General features: G+C 48.1%; 2 protein-coding genes across 3 annotated transcripts in view; both read left to right on the top strand.

Moving 5' to 3' along the window:
* The first annotated feature begins 7,581 nt into the window (after positions 1 to 7,581).
* On the top strand, positions 7,582 to 14,560 carry RND1 (Rho family GTPase 1). 2 transcript variants are annotated; one of them, XM_006091505.3, is made up of 5 exons: positions 7,582 to 7,803; positions 8,568 to 8,655; positions 11,240 to 11,349; positions 12,183 to 12,317; positions 13,449 to 14,560. In XM_006091505.3, exons 1-5 carry the CDS (start codon positions 7,684 to 7,686, stop codon positions 13,692 to 13,694), a joined length of 699 nt encoding a protein of 232 aa, XP_006091567.1. In that variant the 5' UTR covers positions 7,582 to 7,683; the 3' UTR covers positions 13,695 to 14,560. The 2 variants fall into 2 exon arrangements, with proteins under 2 accessions (XP_006091567.1, XP_023612090.1); XM_023756322.1 differs by lacking the exons at positions 11,240 to 11,349; positions 12,183 to 12,317; positions 13,449 to 14,560 and adding an exon at positions 9,908 to 11,232.
* A 6,582-nt stretch (positions 14,561 to 21,142) lies between these two features.
* The window catches only part of DDX23 (DEAD-box helicase 23), an 18,133-nt gene continuing 13,368 nt past the window's right edge, over positions 21,143 to 25,907 (top strand). Inside the window, exon 1 of the mRNA XM_006091504.3 lies at positions 21,143 to 21,280. The gene's annotated coding sequence lies outside the window, so the exon portion shown is untranslated. The remainder of the gene's footprint in view (positions 21,281 to 25,907) is intronic.

Genomic DNA, 25,907 nt, shown 5'->3' with positions numbered 1-25,907 from the left:
CTTTCTTCCTAATTCTTAGTCTAGCTTAGGTAGCTTTATTGGGGTGGGGTGAGGGGTCTTTTCTCCTCCTACAAACACTTAAAAAAAAAAACATTTTTATTGATTTCAGAGAGGAAGGGAGAAGGAGCGAGAGACTGAAACATCAATGATGAGAGAGAATCATTGATTGGTCGCCTCCCGCACACCCCCTACTGGGGATGGAGCCCATATCGGGGCATGTGCCCTTGCCTGGGAATCGAACCCGGGACCCACTGAGCCAAACCAGCCAGGGCCCTACAAACACTTTTACTCACATACAGATACAGGTCCTCTTTCCAGGCCTCCATCTCTTGCTTCCACACCATCCCATTCCCTAACAATCCCTATGCCCTGGCCCACCTCTTAGCATCCTATTCTTGTTTTGCATCATAGCTCAGTGCTTCCTTTTCCAGGAAGTTTGCCTGGAAAATTCTCCTCTTTGCCTTCGTTTCTCTTTCCAATTTCTCAGCAGACTCGTGTAACAGCACCCAGCTCCCAGGATAAGGAACAGAAGAAAAGCACGAGAAACAGCACAGCCAGGAGCCACCTGGCACTCACAGCTAAGCCTTGGTTTCCTCCTGTGGAACATAAACAGTTTCACAGAATACCACCACCAAGCAGGCCACTCTGTGACCATGATAATGACAGATCAAGAACAAGACCTCTCGCCCTAACCGGTGTGGCTCAGCGGATAGAGCATTGGCCTGCGGACTCAAGGGTCCCAGGTTCGATTCTGGGCAAGGGCATGTACCTTGGTTGCGGGCACATCCCCAGTGGGGAGTGTGTAGGAGGCAGCTGATCGATGTTTCTCTCTCATCAATGTTTCTAACTCTCTATCCCTCTCCCTTCCTCTCTGTAAAAAATCAATAAAATATATTTAAAAAAAAAAGAAAAGAACAAGACCTCTCTGTAGTCACATCAGACAAAAATAAGAACATTGTCCAAGCCACAAAAATGACCAAACATCCCCCTCTCCTAGCTAATGCTTGTGGCTACTGCTGCTTTACCTATCGCCACTTTCGTCCTGCTTCATTCCTCCCACCTCCTAGATCAGTGATGGCGAACCTATGGCACGCGTGTCAGAGGTGACACGCAAACTCATTTTTTTGGTTGATTTTTCTTTGTTAAATGACATTTAAATATATAAAATAAATATCAAAAATATAAATCTTTGTTTTACTATGGTTGCAAATATCAAAAAAATTTCTATATGTGACACGGCACCAGAGTTAAGTTAGGGTTTTTCAAAATGCTGACTCGCCGAGCTCAAAAGGTTCGCCATCACTGTCCTAGATAAGAGTAATTACGGTACCCAATGGTAGAATTCCCTGGCTTCCTGGTAGCATCCAACCCAGAGCAAAGCTCGTCTTCCTTGACCTTCCCCCAAATCTGCAAGTGTAACTCCACACCCTAAATCCTTCCCAAAACCCCCGGATGGCCCACAGTTCTGCCCTGGTGGGAGTCCCCTTGTCCAACTACCCGTATCTGCTGGTGGTTTTGGCTGGAGCGAATTGACAATCATAAACAACATATACCTATACTTGTATTTTTAAAGCTTGTTAAAAAGCAAAATTTGACTGAATAATTTGGGAGAATAATTTGCTTTTTGAAGTGATTCATGAATCCGGCAGCACCCCATCTAGCAACGAGAAGGGGCAGGGAGGAGGGGTTGTACAAAATGGGAGGTTTTTATAGGAAGAAGGGTTGGGGAAGGCACCTATTTTTAAAAATATATATATTTTATTGATTTTTTACAGAGAGGAAGGAAGAGGGATAGAGAATTAGAAACATCAATGAGAGAGAAACATCAATCAGCTGCCTCCTGCACACTCCCTACTGGGGATGTGCCCGAAACCAAGGTAGTTGCCCTTGACCGGAATTGAACCTGGTTCCCTTCAGTCCGCAAGCAGATGTTCTATCCACGGAGCCAAACCAGTTAGGGCGGGAAGGCACCTATTTAAAAAAAAGAAAAGAAAAGAAAGGATTATTTCGGGGGAGCCACTGGAGAAAATGGGGAGGATTTGTATCATGCAGATGACCCCTTTTTTCTATGGGGGAGGGGATGGAGAGGGCCCACGGGACAGATTGCTTTATTGGTTTTGATCAGAAACCGTAGATACTGGGTTTGCTATCATGGGCTTTTAGCATGAGTAACACCATTTTGGGCCTGTGGTTTTCTTACATTTTGGAATTTTGCATTTTATACTATTTTAGCATCAGATTTCCTTTCCTAAATATGTTCTCAAGCAAATTTCCTCCCCCCACCCCCATGTCTGTTTCAGAGGATTGGATTGATTCTTTAGTCTTTGGGTATGGTTAGCACTTTCCTGTATCCACATTCTTCCTCAACTAATCTTGTCAGGATTGAGGCCCAGGTGAAACCACCCTCTTCTATACTAGTAAGCCTTCCACAGTCAACCAGATCTGCCCCCTCCCTCCTCAGCACTCCTGCATTTGGTTTTCTTTACCCACAAGGCACTTGCTTAATCTCCCCTCATAGCTGTAAACCCCTTGAAGACAGAGACTGAGTCTTAAAAACCTGGTTATGGCTCTAGTAGCTGCTCCAGCTGAAAATGCCCAGTTAAAAGGTCCGGTGTTCCCAAGTGCCAGGGGCCACAGATCCCGAGATCATGAGAAGTGTATGGCTTAGGACCAGGAGCGGAGCACCTGAGTCATATTAAGCGACAGGGAAAATGGGCTTGGCCCTGCCGGACTCCTGGGGGACACAGGTGGCAGGGCGCCTGGAAGCTCTGTAAGGATCACTAGGGCACAGAAAGTACTGGGCTTGTGTACCCCCGGGTAAGAGTCAGAGTGAACTTGAATTTGTATCCACCCTGAACACCTTTGTGTGCTATGTCACTGTCCCAGATTAGGAATTTATCACAGTAATCAGAGTCAAAAAAAGATAGGGCAGCCCTGAGCTTTGAACATGTGGTCCTTTCTCTCTCTCTCTCTCTCTCTCTCTCTCTCTCTCTCTCTCTCTCTCGCTCTGTAGGCTGGTGGTTTTTAAACTGTGTTGTTTTCTAGGGTTTGTTTCAGGAGGGGGTGGAGTATGAGCCCCCTTCAAATTTCTCATTCTGATTCAACCAGAGCAATTTTGTTTTGCATCGTTTTGTGTGTGTGTTTTGAGTTTCTGCATAGGATTTAAGTTGTAAAGGAGTCTACTACATGTAAAAACACTATGGAAATACGATCAGCAAAATCCAGAATATGTAATACACCATAGAATAAACAACCTCATTTGTTCAACAAATAAATTACAAGAAAAAAGGGAAGGGGTTAGTGGAACCTATAAAAGAAAAGAAACTTAAGAGCCATATCAACCAAGTTCAATGAATTCAATGTGTGGACCTTGTTTAGATTCTGGTTTGAATAAACTGATATATGACACAATTAGGGGAATTTTAACATTGACTGGATATTTGGTGACATTGAGTTATTTTTTTTTTTAGTTGTGATTATGGCATTGTGGTTGTGAAAACAAAGAGTCTTTTTCTTTTAGAGATGAGTACTGAAATATCAATGGATTAAACGATGTGATGTCCAACATTTGTTTTAAAACCATCCAATACAGGAGGGGTGGGAGGGAGAAGTGGGTTGGGATATAGCTGAAGTAAGATTATGCTGATAATTGTTGAAGCTGGGTAATGGATACATAGGGCTTCGTTGTATTATTCCTTCTACCTTTTATTTTTATTATTTTTGTTAAAAGTATGTTTTTTAATTGAATTTTTAGAGAGATGGAAATACTGATGAGAGAGAAACACTGGGGATCCAGCCCGCATCACAGGCATGCGCCCTGACCAGGAATCAAACCAGGACCTCTTGATTCATGGTCGATGCTCAACCACTGAGCCACACCTGTTTGGCTATTTTTTCTACCTTTTAAAATGCTTGCACATTTCCACACCAAAAAAAAAAAAAAAAAAAAAAAAAAGCTATTCACCACTTTACACTGTATAATCCAGTGGTTTTAGTATATTCACAGAATTTTACAACCATCATCATAATCAAATTTAGAAAATTTTCATCACTCCAAAAATAAACCCCATACCCATTAGTAGTCACTCTCCATTCCCCTCAACCCCTCCAGCCCTAGGCATCCCCTAATCTATTTTTCTTTGGGTTTGGCTACTCTAGACATTTCATACAAATGTAATCCTATAATATATGATCTTTTGTGGCTGGCTTCTCAAGTATAACCTTACTTTACTTTTTATTATTGATTTGAGAGCGAGTGAGGAAGGGACAGAGAGAGACAGAGAGAGATGGATTTATTGTTGTTCCACTTATTTATGCGTTCATTGGTTGACTCTTGTATGTGCTCTGACCAGGTATCTAACCTGAAACCTTGGTGTATTGGGACGATGCTCTAGCCACCTGAGCTACCTGGCCAGAGCAAGTATAACAATTTGTTTTTTATTTGTTTTTTGTTAATCCTCACCAGAGGATATTACTCATATTCCATTGATTTTTTTTCCAGAGAAAATGGGAGGGGGGAGGGAGGGGAGAGAGAGAGAGAGAGAGAGAGAGAGAGAGAGAGAGAGAAACATCGATGTGAGACACAATAATTGGTTGCCTTCTGCACACACCCCCATGGGGAAATTGGGGCGGGAGTCAGGATTGAACCTGCAACCCAGGTACATGCCCTTGACCAGGAATCGAACCAGAGACCCTTCAGGTGCGCAGGACAACACTCTAGCCACTGAACAACACCAGCCAGGGCCGTATAACCTTGTTTTAAACTCTTCTGGTCTTGATAGGAAGAGACATCTTGTAAATGTATTTCTCTGGCTATAGATTTTAAAATAAAGACACTTAAAAGAGTTTTAAATAGACTTGGGGGGAGGGAGTCTAACTGCTAAAAAAAGAATGGCTAGAAACCCCTTGTCTAGCTCAAATCCCTTGCAATAAGTGTAAGGAAATGGGCCCAGAGAAGGATACACACAGCTTATTAAGGGCCGAGCTGGGCCCAACAGCTAGAACTGCCGACCTTTGGTTCCATCCTCTTTTCATGTTGTCACATTAACTTCTGACCTCACACAAACTCATACCACTTTCCCCACCACAACTCATCAACCTGTGACCCACAAAATATCTTCAGAGACACATCTTGCGAGTCAGCCATGGTGGAGGCTGCCCTCCCCTGAAATGCTGCCACCCAGGGAAGAACCAGTGAGAACACCAGCTCCCAGAATTCCCATCTCAGAGGAGCTCAGGCATGGCAGTCTGGTTCGAAGCCAGAAGCCAGAGGAGCTGTTTGCATTGCAGGAACAGTTTTTACTTGCATTGATTTTTTTTTTGAGTGGCTGGTGGAGGGTGTGTGTGTAGGGGAGGCTGGTAGAGAACATGGGGGAGGGGGAGCTAAAACTTTCGGGGCTGCCATTGGAGGTAACCCAGTTAAGGGTTAACAGGATGTATGGGAACCCCACTGGTGCCTGGAGAACTGAGTCCAGAGGAGACAGAGGGTGGGAACAGGAGGAAAAGGTCAGGCTGAGGGGAAGGACTCCAGGTTGAGGCAGTCTATGATCTTACAGCTGTTCCTGGAACTCTCCCAAACCATACTTATGGGCAGCTCAGAGAGGCTGTCAGGCTGCTGAAAAGGGCAAGAAGAGGACAAATTCTATAGATGGAACATTATCTGAGACCTGGGGAAAGGTAGGAAGGAGAAACTTCCAGAGAGCCTGGAAGAGGATGGCAGCACCTGGATAACTCTTTCTTTTCCTTCCTTCCTTCCTTCCTTCCTTCCTTCCTTCCTTCCTTCCTTCCTTCCTTCCTTCCTTCCTTCTCTCTCTCTCTCTCTCTCTCTCTCTCTCTCTCTCTCTCTTTCCTTTGTTTTTGTTAATCCTCACTCAAGAATATTTTCCCATTGATTCCTAGAAAAAGTAGAAGGGAGGGGGAGACACAGAGAGAGACACACACTGATTGGTTGCCTCCCGCATGCTCCCAGACTAGGGCCCCGGAAGCTCAAGCCCGCAACCAACAGAGGTACGAGGTACATGCCATTGACGGGAATAGAATCCCGGACCCTTCAGTCCGCTGGCCGATGCTCTATCCACTGGGCCAAACCAGCTAGGGCTGGATCACTTCTCTTTCTACCTTGGAGGCTCCCTTAGCTGAATCCTGATCCCTGGCAGGGGGACCTGAGGAGATGGGTAGAGGACAGTGAAGGTCTTGGCCTCAGATCTCTCAGACAAACATGGACTGTGGACTTGGATGCCACAGGATTTGATAGGGGAAACATTGGCTAGACTATACGTATTCTCAAAATATCATCCATTCTCCTGTCTATAGCGGGCACTGGGAATCTCACCCTAAGAGACTGTCCTTTTGGGTCTGGGGAAAGCTTTTAAACATCCGTTATAACAGGGAAAATATCCCTGGGTGGGGCAGCAATGATGGTGAATTAAGAGTAAGCTCAGGTGGAATAAGACCCAGAGCCTGCTCCAGAGGTGCTGGGCTCACCTCGGTGAAGGGACCTACGGAGGAACTCTGAGTGCTTTCACTTTTGCTCACTGTCAGTCTTACTCTACCCTGATAACCAGGAGGCCTTATTTGAGCTATCGTGGTTGCGAATAAGCAGTGAGTCATCCGAGCTGTGTACATCCCATGATTCTGTCTAGTGGACTGGCGCCTTAACTTGCAAGGGCTCTGAGGGGCAGGTTATGCAGGCAGTTATGTCGCTCATCTCAACTTTAGGTTGCCCTTCAGTTTTCTAATCCCCAAACCCCAGGCCCAGCCTGGACTTTAATCAGGTGACACATATTGGTATCAGCAGGTGTCACGTGGAACTGGACCTGCGCCTGATTCATCCGGGGAGCTGAACCCAGGCAGCGGAACAAACGCCTCAGCAGCTCCTGCCAGGCATGGGGTGAGAGGTTGTCTGGCCCAACAGACAGAGACTTTGTTTGCTTCGGTGTCACCGTTTCTCCCAACCCCACTCTCATTCCTTTCTCTCTGCCCATCTCTGGGTCAGGGCCTGTGTGGGGTTTTTCCAGATGCTGCGAGAAGGCTTTCTTACTTATTTATTTTTGGCGAAGGTGATTCCTGAGGAAGAGACTCGGGAATTGAAAGGGGGATCGCAGGAACTGATAAAGGCACCGAGCAGAAGCTTCTGGGAGGGGAAGCCAAGAGTGGGAACTGGTTTGGATGGGGATTAGAGGGAACAAATAGGTCAGAGATCTCTGCCCCCACCCCACCCAGGGGTGCCACCTGTCCGTAGCTCAGGCAGGTCCTCCTCCTCTGGGACAGCTCTAGCGTGACCTCACTTTCTGCCTTCATGGCTGGTTTTTGACGCTAATCGGTGGACACTCAAGACCAATACATTTGGCTTCAAATCCCTTCCCTCTTCCCTAATACAATTGCAAAACGTGGGAATCCCCTTCCAGGAAGGTGCAGCTTTAAGAGAAAGGGACGGGAGGAAAAGGGCGCTGACTCAGATCCTCCTACCATTGGCTGCCGGAGGGGATCCCACCTCGGGGATTGGCTCTGACAGAGCCCGCCTCCTCTTGTGATTGGCTCACCCAGGCAGATATAAAGGGGCTGTGCCGGCCTCCTCTTCAGTTGGAGCGAGGCAGGGAATCCGGCTGGTTCGCGCGCTGAGACGCACCTGGCGCAATCCTCTCCTCTCGGCACCAGCGTGCACGTCCCGCGGAGGCTACAGTCATGAAGGAAAGACGGGCCCCCCAGCCAGTCGTGGCCAGATGTAAACTCGTCTTGGTGGGGGACGTGCAGTGTGGGAAGACAGCGATGTTACAGGTGTTAGCGAAGGACTGCTACCCCGAGGTGAGCTGTCTGCCCGCCCCCTGGCCAGCTTCTCTCCTCGCCCGCCTGCCCGCCTGCCCGCCTCCCCCGGGATAGATTCCCACCTGCCCAGGAGAGCGGTCTCTCCTTCCCCACCCACCCCACCCCGCCCCGCCCTCTGCTGCCTCGGCGGGAGGACTGCCCTGCCTTAGCTTCCCCCTGAGACCTGTTCCACTTCTGCCGCCGCTGGAGCTGGCTCCTCCTCACCTCTTCACCCATAGGCCCCATCAGATCCCCTCCTACCTCCCTTCGGCCTGGAGTCTGCTCTCTGGAGAGGGGACCGGAGGCATTCTAGAATCTGGGGTTTCTTGACGCAATACGTGCCTGCCCCTTCACCCCAACCTCAAAGGTTCTGAGACCATGGCTCCGGGCAATCTCCTGCTGCCCCTTTCCACTGTTCTGTAGGTCCAGGGGGCTTGTGGGGAGGAGTAAAGAGTTAGAACTGGCTGTGACTCTGAAATTGGGAGACAGACACATCTGGGGATGAGAGGAGAGAGAGTGTGTGTGTGTCCCCGACCATCGAAACTCTGGGGGCATGTCCCCGGCTGAAAGCCATTCCCTTTCTTAATCTGATGGAGCCAAGTGCCTGTGCCTCTACATGCCCCTGCATCCTGTCCCGTGTGGTCCCTCCGCCCCAGGTGTCCCCTCCTCTGGCCGTGTTAGCATCTCATTAGGGTGAGTGGGCGGCTTCTTGTGTAGCCAGAGGGCAGGGGCCCGGGGTGTGAACAGTCCCTCTCTTTCCGCAGACGTATGTGCCCACCGTGTTTGAGAATTACACAGCCTGCCTGGAGACGGAGGAACAGAGAGTGGAGCTTAGTCTCTGGGACACCTCAGGTAAGGCTGCTGGCCCCCAAGGCCCCTTCCCACCTCGACCGGGCTGTCGCAGCTGCTGCCCTTTAGACATTGCTTTCCTCTTTGATGGGGAGGAGTGTGGTGCTTGCCAGAAAATGGAAAGAAGGGGACCTGAAGATTCCTCTGCTGGGTGTAGGGGGAGGGGCTGGTCCCCGGGTGCAGGATGGAAGAACCCCAGAAGCCACTCCTTTCTCTGGGTCTAGCTTCATCCTTCGGAGGGCTGGATGGTGAGGTGAATGAAGCCCTGAATACTTCTTGGGGGCAGCCAGTCAGACGGGGCTTCTCCATGCTCACACCCTGCTGCCACACACACAGCCTCTCCTGCCCCAGAGCAAAGCCAAAGGAGGCAGAAGGCAGTGCGGCTGGAGGCAGTTGTGGCTGAGGCAAGGAAACAAGCCTGCTTTTGGGGAAATAGCGATCCTTTCCTGACTCCGTGTTCTCTCCTGCATTCCATCTCTGGCCGCCGCTGGCCGCTGCCGCAGCTCAGCTCTGCTGTCATAGCGCTGCGGCTCAGGGCTGAGGTGATGCATCATCGAGGCTTCAGAGGGTGGGGAGACAGTCAATATGGGGCAGCCACATTGTGGATAGTGGCGGAGGGGGCCATTTCCCCCCCACGGGCCGAGGTAGAAGTGACCTGTCTTTCTGGGATGTAGGAAGCAGTATTTTTCCAGCCTCTCCACCCTAAACCCTCAGTGCTAGGCTCCCCCTTGCATTGATTCTGACCCCCTCCCATTATCTCTTTACCCCGCCCTTTTCAAATAGACTGGGTTCAGAGCCGTCATTAAGGACTAAGAGCCAGGAATAGGAGAAAGAAAATAAAATCTCCTCTCTCAAAATGCATATTGAGGCTGAGTTTAAAGAGGAACTATAAATCACTAGGGGTTTCCTGTTCCATATAATAAATATGCAGTCCTGTTCCTCCAAAGAGCCGTTGTTCCCATGATCCAATTTTGAGGTCTGAAAAGGTTTGGGGTAGGGGATGGGACGGGTACATAGAAAATGAGACTTCCCCTTGCCCCCCCCCCTTCCCCAAAACAAAACAAAGCAAAACAAAAATTCCTCAACCTGCTCTGCTTTCTGGGCTGCAGTTCCAGAGGCTGGGAGGCAGGGTGCTGGCTCTCCTGGCCTGTGCGGTGCTGGCTGGAGCCGGCTGGCACGCAGTTGGCTGCGTGATGTATGCTTTTGCATCTGCTGTAGCCTGTCCACCTTCCGATCTTCCCCAATCTTACTGCAGCTCATCTCTTTCCACTACCACCGCCCCAAAGCGCCACTCCCCTCTACCACCACGACTTCCTGCTGCTTCCCCCTCCTCCCACAGTCAGAATGCAGCCTTTGAATTCCAACCCAGATCATGGAAAATCAGCAAGGTGGTCTCTGTTTCCTACATCGAATCCCCACCCCACCCTACCCCCCAGTTTCCAAAAGGATGCTGGCTGTCAGTCATCCTCAAACTCCCTCTTTCAATTAGATGCACGTAAGGAAGGAGGAAGTGGGATGGGGCTTCCCAACGTTGGGGCCTGGGTGGAACCTGTTCCCATTATTCACTTGCGGGTCTTAGGGGAGGGGGATTGTGTGGAGCCAGATGGAGGCCTCCTCCCCTCCCCCTTCCCAGTGCTGCAGTGCTCCCTCTGCTCAGTGCTGGTGATGCGACCCCACCTCAGAGAGGGGATGGGGGCAGATTGCTGAAGGAGCCGGCAGCTACCCAACTCCCCTTTACTCTTTTTTTTTAACAACCAACCCCCTCCCCACTTGGATTCCCCCCAGTTTCCATGGTGATTGTGGTGCAGGGAGAGGGGCTGCTTGCTATTCTAAGCACGGATTGTCTGGGTTCCAAATCTGCTACTGTTCCTTCCCAGGGTGGGGTGGGGGCAGTCTCAGCTCCTAGCATTCTCCCCTATTAGACCACCTGGGTCTGCAGTGCCTACTGCCCTCCCAGGGAAGGACCCTGGCTCTAAGTCCCCAGCTCTTGGTGCTGCTATCTTTGGGACTGTCTCCCTGAGATCTGGGGGGACAGGGGCTGCAGCTTTCTTTTTGCCCTTTTCAGGGTAAGCCGATTTGGGCAGAGGAGGAGCAGGGCACTGAATCCCTCCCAGCCTCTTAGAGTCTGACCCCATGGCGAACAAGCAGGGCAGCTGTTATGTAACAGGCAGGTCTGTTTCTTCCTTGGGGAGAACCTTGGAGCAGAAAAGGGGGGCAGAGGCGGTGCAGCAGGCAGACTCTCAAGAAGAGGAGACCCTGAGCAAGCCCTGGTCTCTGCAGGGTGGGAGCACCCTCCTCGGGGACTCAGAACTGGCACACCTTAGATTAAGGAGACCTAGACAGGGTCAATCATGTTCCACCCTCCTGGTACTGTGCCCCCTTCCCTTTTCTCATGGCTAAGGAGGATGCATTGCTTCTGGCAGGTGGTCAGGTCCCCAGTTTCCATGCGGCAGCAGGTTCCCCTGGGAGATGGGTGGGGCCAACTAACCTAGGGGACCAAGAATGATCTTCCCAGGCTCTGTGGGTTTAGGCCTGTAGGGAGGGAAACTGCCACGGCTCATCATCAGCTCTTTCTCCCCCATCACAGGATCTCCCTACTATGACAATGTCCGTCCACTCTGCTACAGCGACTCGGACGCAGTGTTACTGTGCTTTGATATCAGCCGTCCGGAGACAGTGGACAGTGCACTCAAGAAGGTGAGGCTGAAACTCTACAATCTCTAGCTCAGCTTGAGAACAAAAAGGAGCATTGAGGACTTTGTCATCTAATCCCTTCTTGTGTAACAGAAAGAAACTGGGGCCAGGGGAGGAAGAAATTTTCCCAAGGCCACACCATTAGCTACATCGCCGGGACTAGAACCCAGCTCTCCTGCCCCTGCCCTATACTGCTCTGCCAGAGGACCAGCAAGGGAGGGTGGTGTTGAAAACCCAGGAAGCGAAGGATTGAGAGTCAGAGAACCTCTTGGTGATACGGTTTGAGGGTCAGGGATGAGTTTTTCTGGAGGCAGCTTCTATAGACCTTGATCCCAGGCCCACTGGAACTGGGCAAGCCAGGCAGGCCTGAACAGAGCTGCTGGTAGGAAATGCCTAGTCTGGGTGGCAAAATCTGATCATACAGAGGAGTCCCAGGATACCTTGTGGAACTAGGCTAGTTTCCCAGAAGTCCCTGGGACTATCACCTTCCCTTGGGAAGAGACTGGTTGTCTTCCTCCTGGCTTTCTGAGTTTGTGGCAGCCCTCTGACGGGATTGAGGGAGCAGATCCAGGCTCGACTGCTGGGCAGAGAGTGGGAAGAGATCTACCCTAGTTCTTCTCTAGTGACTGGGCTGTTGAAAGAGGGGACAGGCTCTTGGGTCAGCATTCCCGTGGCCCCGCGTCCTCACGGGCTGGAAGATGATGTCATTGTGCAGTGGCGATGCTGTGACTCAGAGGGATGGCTGGGCTGGTGATAAGCTACGGTGTGTGATGTTGCCAGCTGGGCTTCTCTGGGCCTGTCAGCCCCTGACTTCCCTTTTTTGTCCGGCTCTTCAGTGGAGGACGGAAATCCTAGACTATTGTCCCAGCACCCGTGTTTTGCTTATTGGCTGCAAGACAGACCTGCGAACAGACCTGAGCACCCTGATGGAGCTGTCCCACCAGAAGCAGGCACCCATCTCATATGAGCAGGTGTGTGCGCGCCATTGTGTGTGGGGGTGGGGTGGAGAAGGCTACAGGCAAAGGACTTGAAACGTAGCCCTTGTTCAGGCTCTGTCACTACAGCGAGAGAGAAGCGGCACTTTGGGGGCCATCTGTAATCGGCAGCTAATCACCTGGATAGAGGTGGTACTCGTTTACCCAGATTTGTGCTAGAGGTTGACAGGGGAGCGTTCCTCTGTGTTTCTCAGATGGTTTTTGTGCACCACCTGCATTAGAATCACTAGAGGAGCTTATTGGAATTCCGACTCCATATGTATAGAGTCACTTTGGGAGAAAGATATGGGAATTACATTTTTAATGAGATCCTGGATAATTTCTTATGCACATGGGAGTAAAGGTTCATTTTTTTAAAACTAGTGTTTCACCGATTGTCGGACTGCAGTGGGAAGGCCAGGGAGGGTTGGGGGACAGGAGGGAGGGGAATAAGATTTACTTGTTCTGGCATCAATATGGGTTTGTTTTATTATTTTTTAAATTTATTTATTGTCTAAAGTTTTACATATATCTCCTTTTTGTCAAGGGTCGGGGGGAAAAAAGGACACTTATGTAATACCCTTTGTAATACTTTTAGCGAAAAATAAAAAATAAAAATAAAAATAAAAATAAAAATAAAAAAAACCTAGTGTTTCATATGAGACTTGTCTGGGGAGCTCTTAAAAATGCTAATGACTAGGCCCTACCCCCAGAAATTCTGATTTACTTGTTCTGGCATCAATATGGGTTTGTTTTATTTTTTTTTAAATTTATTTATTGTCTAAAGTTTTACATATGTCTCCTTTTTCCCCACTTGACCACCCCCCCCCCCCGCCAGCCATTCCCACCCCGGGCAAGCCCCCACCGCCCAGTGTCTGTGTCCATTGGTGATGCTAATATGCATGCATACAAGTCCTTTGCTATCAATATGGTTTTAAAAGTGTCCCAGGTGATGCTAAGGGGCTGTCAGGCTTCACCTTCAGAAAATAATTAGCAGAGGGCGATGGTGGGAGACTGGCAGTTGGGTCCCATGTGGAGCAGCCCGCGGAGTACCACTAACACAGGAGGCAGTGTTTCAGAGCCATTTGACCACTGCATCCGTGACCTCAATCCCCCCTCCCCCTGCAGGGCTGTGCAATAGCCAAGCAGCTGGGTGCGGAAATCTACCTGGAAGGCTCAGCTTTCACCTCAGAAAAGAGTATCCACAGCATCTTCCGGACGGCATCCACGGTGTGTCTGAGCAAGCCCAGCCCGATGCCCCCAAAGAGCCCCGTCCGGAGCTTCTCCAAGCGACTGCTCCACCTCCCCAGCCGTTCTGAACTCATCTCTTCTACCTTCAAGAAGGAAAAGGCCAAAAGCTGTTCCATTATGTGAAGCGGAGGTTGGAGAGGGGAGACAGCCTCCCACCCCCTCCCTCGGGTTGCAGAGGCGCGGGGAGAGGGAGGAGGAGACAATTTAGGACACTGGACAACGAGTTTTTCAGACTGCCGCGGTGAGGGCTTGGAAGGAGACAAGAACGGGACAAGGAAAGAGCCAGGCCCGGCTTGAGGACCTGACACTCAGAAAGAACCATCACACCCCAAGCCAGGCACTAGGTGGTGGAGGGGGTGGCTGCCCCAGTGCCCCCCACTCCAGAGGAAGAAATGGTGTGGGGGTGTGGGGGGCCTGCTGGCCTCATGGGCTCAGGGGTCTTACAGGAGCCTCACCTTCAGCATCATGCCTCTTCCACCCAGCGTTTCCATGCAGGCCAGGGGACGGGAGGGGTCCCTGAGCCCTTCCCTTCCCCTCTGAGGAGGCCACAGAAGAGTGGAGAGTGGGGAAGCCGTGAGGCAGCTCCCTCGGGAGCTGAGCCCCGGTGCTTCATGACTGAAATCAGAAGGACAGGAGCTGGTCAGAGCCAATGAGAAGGAAACCTCATCTTTGCATAGCCCATGCCTCATGGAGAGGTGACATCATACATTCACATGCTTCTCCCCTAAGTCCCCAGGGTCCAAGGGAGAAGCCCTGGACCCCCTTCTCTTGCAGTGTGGGGGTGGTGGTGCTGCAGGGGGCAGGGCTGGGTGGGGGTCACCAGACTTTTTCTGCCCCTAGGGCAGTACAGCTGGCATTTGTTTTATAGACTCTTGTCTTTGGAATGGGGGGAGGGGGGCGTGTTTCAATCTGTTATATGTTCTGTGTTTAAAGAAGAAAACCTATTTATTAATGAAAAATATAACACATATAAAGAAGTTGGCTCTGTTTTCTTAGTGTCTTTCTGTTTCCTTTGATCATTGATAATGAGGAAAAAGCTGGCCTGGGGCCTTTCTGTGGGCTGCAGAGCGGCCGCCTCCACTGTTCCCCGGCACTTCCAACAAGGGTCTCCTCCCTCTACTCCCACCCCTACTCACCCCCAACCCCACCCAAGTCCTGCTAAGCCACTGAGGATCTTAGCCCGAGGGCAGGGTTTCTCAACCTTGGAACTAAAGACATTTTAGACTAGAAAAGGGATTGCTGTGAGGGTTGTCCTGTGCATTGGAGGAGGCTTAGCATCCCTGGCCTCTCTACCTGTTAGATGTCAGTAGCAGCCCCCCTCCCCAGCTGTCTACCACCAAAATGTTTCCAGATGTTGCTAAGTGTCCCCTGGGGCACACTCACTCCTGGTTGAGAACCATTGTCCCAGGGAGTGTAGAGAGAGCGACAGGTTTGGTGAATCCCAAGGATCCAAGCTGCTGAGATCCCAACCTGCAGGAGTTCTGGTCTCATCTGAGTTCAAAGAGAAATGATGTCTTCTGCTTTCTTGAACTCCCAATTCTATTGCCTGTTGAGGGCAGCCCAGGGGCCTTAGCTTCCCTTCTCTTCAGTGACTTATAGTTCTTTTTTCCAAGTTTCATTGTGTGTTGGAAATAGAGAGCTACTAGGTATTGAGTGTGCTCAGCACTGTGCTGATAGCTTTACCAACGTCACCTTTATTAACCCTACAAATGATAATAGCTAACATTTGTTAAATGTTGACTGTGGGTCACAGATGCTTTTGAGTTCTTTATATATATATATATTATTTATTCCTATGGAGTACTATCTACTTCATTTTACAGACAAGGAAACAGGTTCAGAGAGATTAGTCAACGTGCCCAAGGTCACACAGCCAGAAAGTGGTAGAAGCTGGATGCAAATCCAGGTAACCTGGCTCCAGAACATGCACTTCTCACCGCTCAGAGGCAAGTCCTACCCTGAGGCAAGTCATATTATCGCTATTTTATAAATAAGGAAACAGAAAAGCCAAAGATGCCACATAACTTGCACGAGATCATACTGCTTGTATGTAGTGGAATCAAGATTCAAACCAAGTGCCGAACCGGTTTGGCTCAGTGGATAGAGCGTCGGCCTGCAGACTCAAGGGTCCTGGGTTCGATTCTGGTCAAGGGCATGTACCTTGGTTGCGGGCGCATCCCCACTGGGGGGCGTGCAGGAGGCAGCTGATCGATGTTTCTCTCTCATCGATGTTTCTAGCTCTCTATCCCTCTCCTTTCTTCTCTGTAAAAAATCAATAAAATATATTTTAAAAAAAAAAGATTCAAACCAAGTCTCAGCGCTAACTATAATCCCATTGGCCCATTACTGCTAGCCATGTTGTACCTAAAAAAGGAGACTACCTGTGGCTCTCATTAGAACATAGTCTCTTTGTCTCCATCTCCAAAGATGCATGCTTGTGAAAGAACTAGCAGGTTAAAACAAACAAGTATATTTTTTGTTGTTGTTGATCCCCCACCCAAGGATATTGTTTCCATTGATTTATAGAGAGAGTGAAAGGGAGGAAAGGAGGGAGGGGGAGAGAGAGAGAAACAACTGTGCGCATCTACTGACTGCCTCCCACACATGCTCTGACTGGGGCCAGGGATCAAACCTGCAACCCAGGTATGTGCCCTTGACCAGAAATCAAACCCGAGAGCCTTGGGTGTGAGAGTGGACCCTCTAACCACTGAACCACACAAGCCAGGGATCAAATAAGTATCTTTTAAGCTCAATGTTTTATTTGTCTCATTCATGAGAGAAATGTGCTAGAACTATTATGAACCTGGACAACCTCATCACTTTTCTGGGTTTTACCCATTTAAAAATATTTTTTTTTAATTGATTTCAGAGAGGAAAGGAGAGGGAAAGAGAGATAGAAACATCAATGATGAGAGAGAATCATTGATAGGCTACCTTCTGCACACCCCCTACTGGAGATCAAGCTCACAACCCTGGCAGGTGCCCTTGATTGAAATTGAATCTGGGACCCTTCAGTCCACAGACCGAGACTCAATCCACTGAGCCAAACAGGCTAGGGCTACCCATTTTTATTTATTTATTTTTAAAATATATTTCTTTATTGATTTCAGAGAGGAAGGGAGAGGGAGAGAGAGATAGAAACATCAATGATGAGAGAGAATCATCGATCGGCTGCCTCCTGCATGCCCCCCACCGGGAATCGAGCCCACAACCCGGACATGTGCCCTTGGCCGGAATCGAACCCGGGACCCTTCAGTCCGCAGGCCGACACTCTACCCACTGAGCCAGACCGGCTAGGGTTAGGGCTACCCATTTTTAAAGATGAGGAATGGAAATCTGGAAATAGGAAAAGAGCATGGATTCTGAAGTTGAATCCTGGCTCCATTCTTTTAACTATGTGGCCTTTGAAGACATAATTAATTTTTCTGGGCCACAATCTTATCAGTAAAATACTGTTATTAGAACTCAGGAAAATAGTAAGGTAAGTTAAATGTCCAGCACAGAGTTGGGCACTTAGAAGATTTTCAGTAAATAATAACTGCAGCTGTTAAAGATTCATCTACAGCTTTGATCTGATTGTTAGCTGGGTTTGCATTCTGTGAGTGGAGAGCCCTCCAGTGTCCACTGGGTGAATTGCACACAATAGGCTACTTTCCCTTCAGTTCTGTCTCTGGGGTACAAGTGGAGGCAGATCAATGGCGGCAGATCTCAGAGCAGAAGGGTACCTCTCCCAGGAGAACTTGGGCCGTTGTGCATGATGCTCAGGGCTTTAGAATTATTTGTGTCTATCCAGAGGCTCTGCTTGAGGAGAACTGAACATATATTCAGAGAGAAAAGCCAGCCCCTACAGCTATAGGGGATTGAAACAAAAAAGCTGCCTGGCTGGGTGGCTTGGTTGATGTGTCATCTTGTACACCAAAAGGTTGCAGGTTTGGTCCCTGGTCAGGGTACATATTATGTTTCTATGTTCCCCCCCCCTCTCCCCCCCCCCTCAGTTTCCTCTCTAAAATCAATAAATATATCCTCGGGTGAGGATTTTTAAAAAGCTGATGATGGGAAATGGGAAGGAAGGAGGCATTAGATACTTCCTGGTATCTAAGCCCATTCTAGAAGTTGCAAGGAACTGTGAATGATAAGACCAAAGAAAAACAAAGTGAACACACAGTTTGAGGAGTGTGTGTATGTAGGGGGAACTCAGTGGAGGACTGAAGTGGGAGAGGGGGTGGAATAAGAGGAAGAAAGAAGCCAGGGTCCTATCTGGAGTGTTGAGAAAACATGTGCCACTGCCCAGAACTTTGGAATCTGTTGTGTGGCCTCATTTTGAGTTGTCTCAATAAAGGAGTTATTATCGTGGATTGCTGAAACGTTCTCCTAAACCTGGGATAGTCCCAAACAATGAACAGATCCACCTTCATTGTGAAATACTCAGCTACACCTGTAACCTAACTTTTTTTTTTAAAGAGGAGAATGTTGATTTATTTTATTTTTTAAAAATATTTTTTATTGATTTTTTTACAGAGAGGAAGGGAGAGGGATAGAGAGTTAGAAACATCGATCAGCTGCCTCCTGCACACTCCCTACTGGGGTTGTGCTGTTGTAATGTACCCCGCAAATCACAGAAGGATGCCTCAAGAAGTCGAATTAGAGTCACATTTATTGCAATCCGGGACTATGAGGGGCCATTTTGCTTTCCCAAATCTCATAGTGATAAGATGGTGGCAAAGCCAGACTTATATAGGCAAAGATCACAAAGGTATTGATTACATCTCAAGGTTTGGAATGAGGAACCTGGTTTGCAAAAAAAGCAGTTTACAGAAGCAGAAGCAGCATGTTAATTATAGTTTTGGGTCTCGGGGTCACTGAATTGACAGCAACACATTATCTAGAGCCCTCGGGTCTGGAATGAGGAACCTGGGTTAAACTTAGGCATGTTGAGGAGACCAAGATGGCGGCATAGGTAAACACCGGAGACTGCTGCCGCAAACAACCACTTCAAAAATACAACTAAAAGACAGAATGGACATCACCCAGAACCACAGGAAGGCTGGCTGAGGAGAGACTCTTCAACTAGAAGGAAAGACAACGCATACCGAGGCTCAGAGGAAGCGCAGTGTGGAAAATTTAAAGGTGCGGAGGTGCGCGAAAGCGGGCTGGTGGCTGAGGGCGCGGTTGTCGTTTTCAATCAGGAGGGAGTCTCAGACTCTGAGCTCCAGATCCGGGCGAGTCTCTAGGGACTCAGACTCAGACGGGAGAAGCGGGATTATCCGGCATCAGTTGGAACCTGAGGGCAGCTTTCTCCCCCAGGTTTGCAGCGGTTGCCAGGGTTCTGAGAAGCAGAGCCTATGGGAACGCAGCGGTTGCCGGGGTTCTGAGATGCAGAGCCTCTGGGAACGGGACTGAGAGCAGCCATAACTGCTCCCTCGGCCCGCCCTGTTGATCCCGCCCCGCCCAAGCCCTGCGCAGAGCCATTTGCCAGATCCCCTCAGGCAAAGGCTAGATTAGCACCTCCCCAGAGGACAGAAGTTTTCCACACAGCTGATTCTCACAGCCAGTCAGCCTGGTGGTCAAATCCCTCTAGTATTAACTACAACAATCAAGGCTTAACTAGAACAAGACTGCGCACAAAGACCACAAGGGGGTGCACCAAGAAGGCATAAAAAATGCGGAGACAAAAAAACATGACAGAAATGGAGGATATGGAGCTAAAAATCGCAATTTTGAGGGCTTGCAATAAACTTGAGGAGAGCCTCACGAAAACTAATGAGACCCTCGATGCTACGATAAAGAAACTAGAAATTAAGCATACACGGACTGAAATAAAGAATATTATACCCAATAGCAGACCAGAGGAGTGCAAGAATCAAGTCAACGATTTGAAATGCGAAGAAGCAAAAAACACCCAACCAGAAAAGCAAAATGAAAAAAGAATCCGAAAATACGAAGATAGTGTAAGGAGCCTCTGGGACAGCTTCAAGCGCACTAATATCAGAATAATAGGGGTGCCAGAAGATGAGAGACAGCAAGATATTGAAAACCTATTTGAAGAAATAATGGCAGAAAACTTCCCCCACCTGGTGAAAGAAATGGACTTACAGGTCCAAGAAGCGCAGAGAACACCAAACAAAAGGAATCCAAAGAGGACCACACCAAGACACATCATAATTAAAATGCCAAGAGCAAAAGACAAAGAGAGAATCTTAAAAGCAGCAAGAGAAAGAGACTCAATTACCTACAAGGGAATACCCATACGACTGTCAGCTGATTTCTCAACAGAAACTTTGCAGGCCAGAAGGGAATGGCAAGAAATATTCAAAGTACTGAATACCAAGAACCTACAACCAAGAGTACTTTATCCAGCAAAGCTATCATTCAGAATTGAAGGTCAGATAAAGAGCTTCACAGATAAGGAAAAGCTAAAGGAGTTCATCACCACCAAACCAGTATTATACGAAATGCTGAAAGGTATCCTTTAAGAAGAGGAAGAAGAAAAAGGTAAAGATACAAATTGTGAACAACAAACATGCATCTATCAACAAGTGAATCTAAGAATCAAGTGAATAAATAATCTGATGTACAGAATGAACTGGTGATTACAATGAATCAGGGACATAGAAAGGGAATGGACTGACTATTCTTGGGGGGGGCGGGAAGGGGAATGGGAGATGCGGGAAGAGACTGGACAAAAATCGTGCACCTATGGATGAGGACAGTGGGTGGGGAGTGAGGGTGGAGGGTGGGGCGGGAACTGGGAGAAGGGGAGTTATGGGGAAAAAAAGAGGAACAAATGTAATCTGAACAATAAAGATTTAATTAAAAAAAAAACTTAGGCATGTTATCTAAATTACAGTTTTGGGTCTCTGGAACACTGAGTCAACAAGAATATGTTAACTGGAGCCCTCTGACCTTGGGATAACTGTGCTGTCCTTCCCCGGTAAAGGAAAATGTGCTTTCTAAGACCAGTATGACCACAACCCATGGGATATTCACATTACAATCAATAAGGCATTTAATCGAATGGGATGTCTTATACAATTTAGAAAATCAAAGTAACTTTTCTATTGTTAAACAAAGCAAATAAGCACAGAAGCCAAACAGCAGGGTTAAAGTTAAACTACAGTTTCTACCTGAGATGATTGCTACCATACTTCAGTGCCCGCAACCAAGGTACATGCCCTTGACGGGAATCGAACCTGGGACCCTTGAGTCGGCAGGCTGACGCCCTATCCACTGAGTCAAACCGGTTAGGGCTGTAACCTAACTTTTACTGGTATTTGTCCACCTATGAAGTGGGACTAATAATCTCTCTCACAGATATTTTTGTAAAAACGCTTTCCACAAAGGGAAGTAAGCCACAAGCCATGGTAGTCATTGACTGCAGTTTCTAGGAAGACCAGCATATTCCAAGAAGACGGCTGGGAAAGAGCCTTTTGCGGGAAGCCAACCCACGGAAAACTCTTCCGCTGGCCGACTCAGATGTTTGGCGAACTACATTGCCCAGCAGACTCCGCGCCCCGGGGTTGACGCTGGCGCCGTGCATTCTGGGATTGGTAGTTCTGGAGCTCTCATGGGCAAGTGCAGCCCAGTATTAGGAACTCGCCTTCCCAGCTTGCCGCGCGGTCGTGGGGGTGCATCTCGGCGACCCGGAAAAGGGAAAGATGGCGACTGCTCGGCGACGTTGAGGCCGCGTTGGGCGGTTCAGAGTCAGAGTGGTGAGTCCCGGGCGATGGAGGCGGTTCCCACGAGCTTGCACAGAGGGCGCGAGTGGAGGCACGGCGGTGGCCCCTGCCTCCGGGACCAGGCGGGGAAGAACGGCTCAGGGAAGGGGCCTGAGCCCGGAAGGCTCTAGCCGGCAAGAGCGAAGGGGCGCGGGCCCCAGAGGGTCGTGTTGGTTCTGGGGAGCGCAGGCCAGGTCCCATGGCACAGCATCTGGGATGCCCCCCGTCTGACCTTATTCCTTCTTGTTTTGAGTAGCCCTTGCTCCAGCCAAACTAGGACCCTGGCTTTTCTCCCAGAACCAGTCATGCTTTCCCGCCTCTGCGCCTTCTATATTATTTCTTTTTCCCAGAATGACTTATTTTCCGCACCCTCAATTACACATCTTTAAATTCTATCTATACTTAAATGCTAAAAGCCACTTCCTCTGCAGATGTTACAAATGAAAGGAAACTTCTTTGAACTCATGCAATAGATACTCCATCTGAGCCTTCATCTTGGTATGTGTCTCATAACCTGTATTGTTCTACAGAACAAACTTCCTGATTTCCTTTTGTAACTCTCACAGCACCTAGCACAGTGCCTTGCACGTAGTGGATGTTTGACAAAAACTTAACAACAACAACAACAACAAAAGAATGTGCCCCTGCCCTACAAGAACTGAGGAACTCAAAGATCTGGAGATTTGCAAGGACGGCTGCTGAAAGCAATGGCTAGGGTGTGCCCGTGATCAATAAGTAGAACTTAGAATAAAAGTTGCCTGTGTTTACTGTCTTCTCGCTTCTCATTCTCTTCTAAACTCACTCCGCTCAGGCTTCTACCCCAGTGCCATTGAAATACCTCTTGTCAGGGTTACCAACCACCTCCATTTTTTGAGATTCAAGAGTCACCACTCCTCTCTCTCCTAGTCTTCCTCCACTTGGCATAGCTAAGTACTCCCTCCTTGAAACCTGCTTTGGCTTCTGTGATTTCCAGATCGTGGAAGTCCCTTTTTTCCTCCTTTTACTTTACCTCCCCCCCACCCCACCCCCACTCCTTTCTCAGTGAGGTTAGCTTCTTTCCAGCTTTTCCTCCAAATGTTATAGTGTTCCAGAACTCAGCCCTGCATTTCTTCTTGTTTGTTTTCTTCTTTAACCATACTGCCTACTTAAGTGTGATAACTTAGTGTCCCATGGCTTTAAAAACCATCTAAGCATCAATGACTTAAATTTTTGTCTCCACGGTCTCTGTTCTGAATTCCAGAGTTGCATTTTCAACTGCCTTCCTGCAATCTCCATTTGGTTTTCTTGGCTGACATGGCCAAAAGGAAACGTTATTTCCTCCTAAGTCTCCTCACTCCCTCTCCCCCAGTCTTTGTCAGTCACTGATGGCACCAGGAACCACTAGATTGCTCAAACCATAAATTTAGGAGCTGTCGTTGTGTCCCTTTCCCCTCTCTCCCTTCATTATTAGTACGTCCTGTCAGCTCTGCCTCCAAATATATCCTGAAGCCATCTACTTCTTTTCACCTTCATTGCCACTTTCCTAGAACAAGCTCCTGTCATCTCTTGTCTAGACTACTCTAATAGCATTCTCAATGGTTCTGTTTCCACCCTTTTTAAAATATATATATTTTTTTATTGATTCCCAGAGAGGAAGAGAGACAGAAACATCAATGATGAGGGAGAATCATTGATTGGCTGCCTCCCTGCACGCTCCTGACTGGGGATGGAGCCTGAAATCTAGGCATGTGCCCTGACTAGGAATCAAACCACAGCCTCCTAGTTCACAAGTCAACGGTCAGCCCACTGAGCCACACCGGCCAGACTCACACAAGTCCGTTTTTAATTAGCAAACATGCTAAGCTAATTCCTGCCCAGTCCCTTAATAATTGCTTCTACCCAGTAAGTTCTTTTACCTGTTTTTTGTAGACTCTCTCTTTCCCATCATTCAAATCTCAGCTTACAGTGCATGTAAAAAATTCTTTTCCTGCACTTTCTTGTCTCTTGCTCATACCTCTCCCCATTATATCTGTTTTATTCTCTTCATTAGTTCTTGTTACTATTTGAACTTATTACTTAACTGTTGTCTGCTTTACTGGAATTTAAGTGTTAGAGATCTGAGACTTTGTTTTGTTTATAGGTATATCTCTGGTACACAGAACAGTTTCTGGCACCTATCAGGTGCTCAATTAATATTTATTGAAACAATTAATGATGTCTAGGATGCTTTCTAGAGAAAATAGCCTTTCTTCTGGAGTGTTTTCTTAGGGCTGTACGTGGAAGAGACATCAATATAATTTGAGGTACTGATATAGAACATTCAGTCATTTCTCAGGCAGTCGTGAGATAAAATGGGATGTTTCTCCACCTTTTGAAAGTGCTACTTGTTCATTTTTCTTTTCTTTGTAAGTTCTCCCTTCTTAAAGATATATGACAGGGTATGACGTGGGAAAGGGGGTTGTAAACTAAAGCTTAGGGGACTGATATTCTAGCTGAACCATTTGAGGCTAAAATAAGTTCTGAGAAATAAGTTCTGAGAAATTTATCCCAAGTTGGGGATGGTGATGATGGTGATGATGATGATGATGATGATGATGGGGTAGAGGCAGATTCAGACTTGCTGCTGTTTTAGCAAGTGAAGTGAAGGAGATTTTGTAGTCTGAAAGACAGTTGACAGTGTGGCAGTGTTCAGTGTTCCCAGGCAAAAGGGAACGGGACTTAATTCCTGCGCAAACCTTTCATGGGACTGGGTAATGATCAAGACTGTGAAAATCTGAGTAGGGAATGCCAGTCATAATGTCTACAACCTGTAGTTTTTGGTATCTACCTTTCTTCTTTCTTCTGAAATAATTATAGGTTTATAGGAAGTTGCAAAAAAATAAAAAAGTTCATGGAGGTCCTATGTACCCTTCAAGCTTTTCCCATTGTATAACTAGAAGTACCTTTCTGTTTCTCCAGTTAAATTTAGTTTTTCCTTGAAATGGTAACTATAATGCCAAATCTCAAAGTTAGACAGCCCTCCCCCCTTTTGAGCTTTTTTTGTGAGCTCAAGAGAACATATCCCTTTAGGTTTGTGTGTTGACTGATTCTGGTGGGCTGGCAGACCTAACAGACTCCTAAGATAAGCAATACAGGATGTTTCTAGAGGTAGGAGTACACTATTTATTCACTAACATCTCTTTTAATACTCTTGCAGTCTAAATTTAAAAATGAGGTATATTAGTTATATACTTTTAGAAATGAATATATACAAAAACTAACTGCCGGAAGCCGGTCCATCCTTGCTGCTTGACACAGTCGCTGCAGGAAAGAAACATCTGCACAGCATATGTTTCAAGGGACCTGGCGTATATGGCATACTGTTCTTAATATGTTTTCTCCCCTTCTTAGCGCTATGTGTTTTAAACAGGACCACCTCCCCAAGAAAGGTTGTTTCCCCAGGTGAGGATTTTTCCCCTGGAGTTAGGGAGGTAATAAAAGCCCTTAACTAAGTGCCAGGTGGGTAATTAATCACTTTAACAATCACGCTTAAGCTACATAATCTTTACTTAGGATAATCTCCTTCAGTTACTTCCTTGTAGCTTAATAGAACAATAGAGTAACCTTGGAATGGAGAAAAGAAATGCCCTAACCTTTGGAATAGAATTGATAGGATTAAAATCAACTGGTATAAATACAGATGTAACAAGACAAAAAAGACAGAACTTGGCTGGAGATCCTGGCTAGAGAACCTGGCTATGATGATCAACTGAATGCTGCTTCTGTGTCATTCCTTCTTTGCCGACTCCGTCCACACCTTTGGGAACCCCTGGACCTGCTGGGGATGGACCCCAACAACTAACCACAGAAAGGCAATCTACACTAATAAAAGAGAAACATGGTAATTAGCGTACGACCGCTACCCTTCCCATTGGCTAATCAGCATATCCTTATGCAAATTAACTGTCAGCCAAGATGGCGGCCGGCAGCCATGCACCGAAGCGAACAGGGAGGCTTGCTTGCTCCAGTGACTGCGGACTCCAACGTTCCTTGCCTCACTTGCCGGCCTCTCAGCTGCAACTCTAAGCAACTATGTTGCAAATATAGAAGCTAAACAAAACCCCAGAAACCTGCGTTAGTCAGCCAGGCTTCAGCCAGCCGGACCGCAACATTGTATCAAATACAGAAGGAAAAACAAAGGCCAGAAACCGGCTTTCAGCAGCCAAGGCCTCAGAGCTAAAGCTGGCCCAGAATTAAAAAAAAAAAGAAAAAAAGGAGCGGTTGGGAGCTTCAGTCAACCCACCAGCCTGAAAACAGCCCTCAGCCCCTCAGCCAGCCTGGCCAGGCACCCCAGTGGGGACCCCCACCCTGATCCAGGACACCCTTCAGGGCAAACCAGCCGGCCCCTACCCGTGCACCAGGCCTCTATCCTATATAGTAAAAGGGTAATATGCCTCCTGGCACCGGGATCAGCGGAGCAGCAAGGCCTCCCGGCACCGGGATCAGCGTGACAGGGGGCAGCGCCCAAACCCCCTGATCACCCTGCAGCTCTGTGTGTGACAGGGGGCGGGGCCACAACCTCCCTATCTGCCCTGCTCTGTTCGTGACAGGGGAAGGTGCCCCAACCCCCTGATCAGCCCTGCTCTGTGCCTGATAGGGGGGA

Source organism: Myotis lucifugus, unplaced genomic scaffold, assembly GCF_000147115.1.
Source record: "Myotis lucifugus unplaced genomic scaffold, Myoluc2.0 scaffold_91, whole genome shotgun sequence".
Classification (NCBI taxonomy): Eukaryota; Metazoa; Chordata; class Mammalia; order Chiroptera; family Vespertilionidae; genus Myotis; species Myotis lucifugus.
Note: the sequence above shows the minus strand (reverse complement) of the source record. Positions and strands in the feature narration are given on the sequence as shown.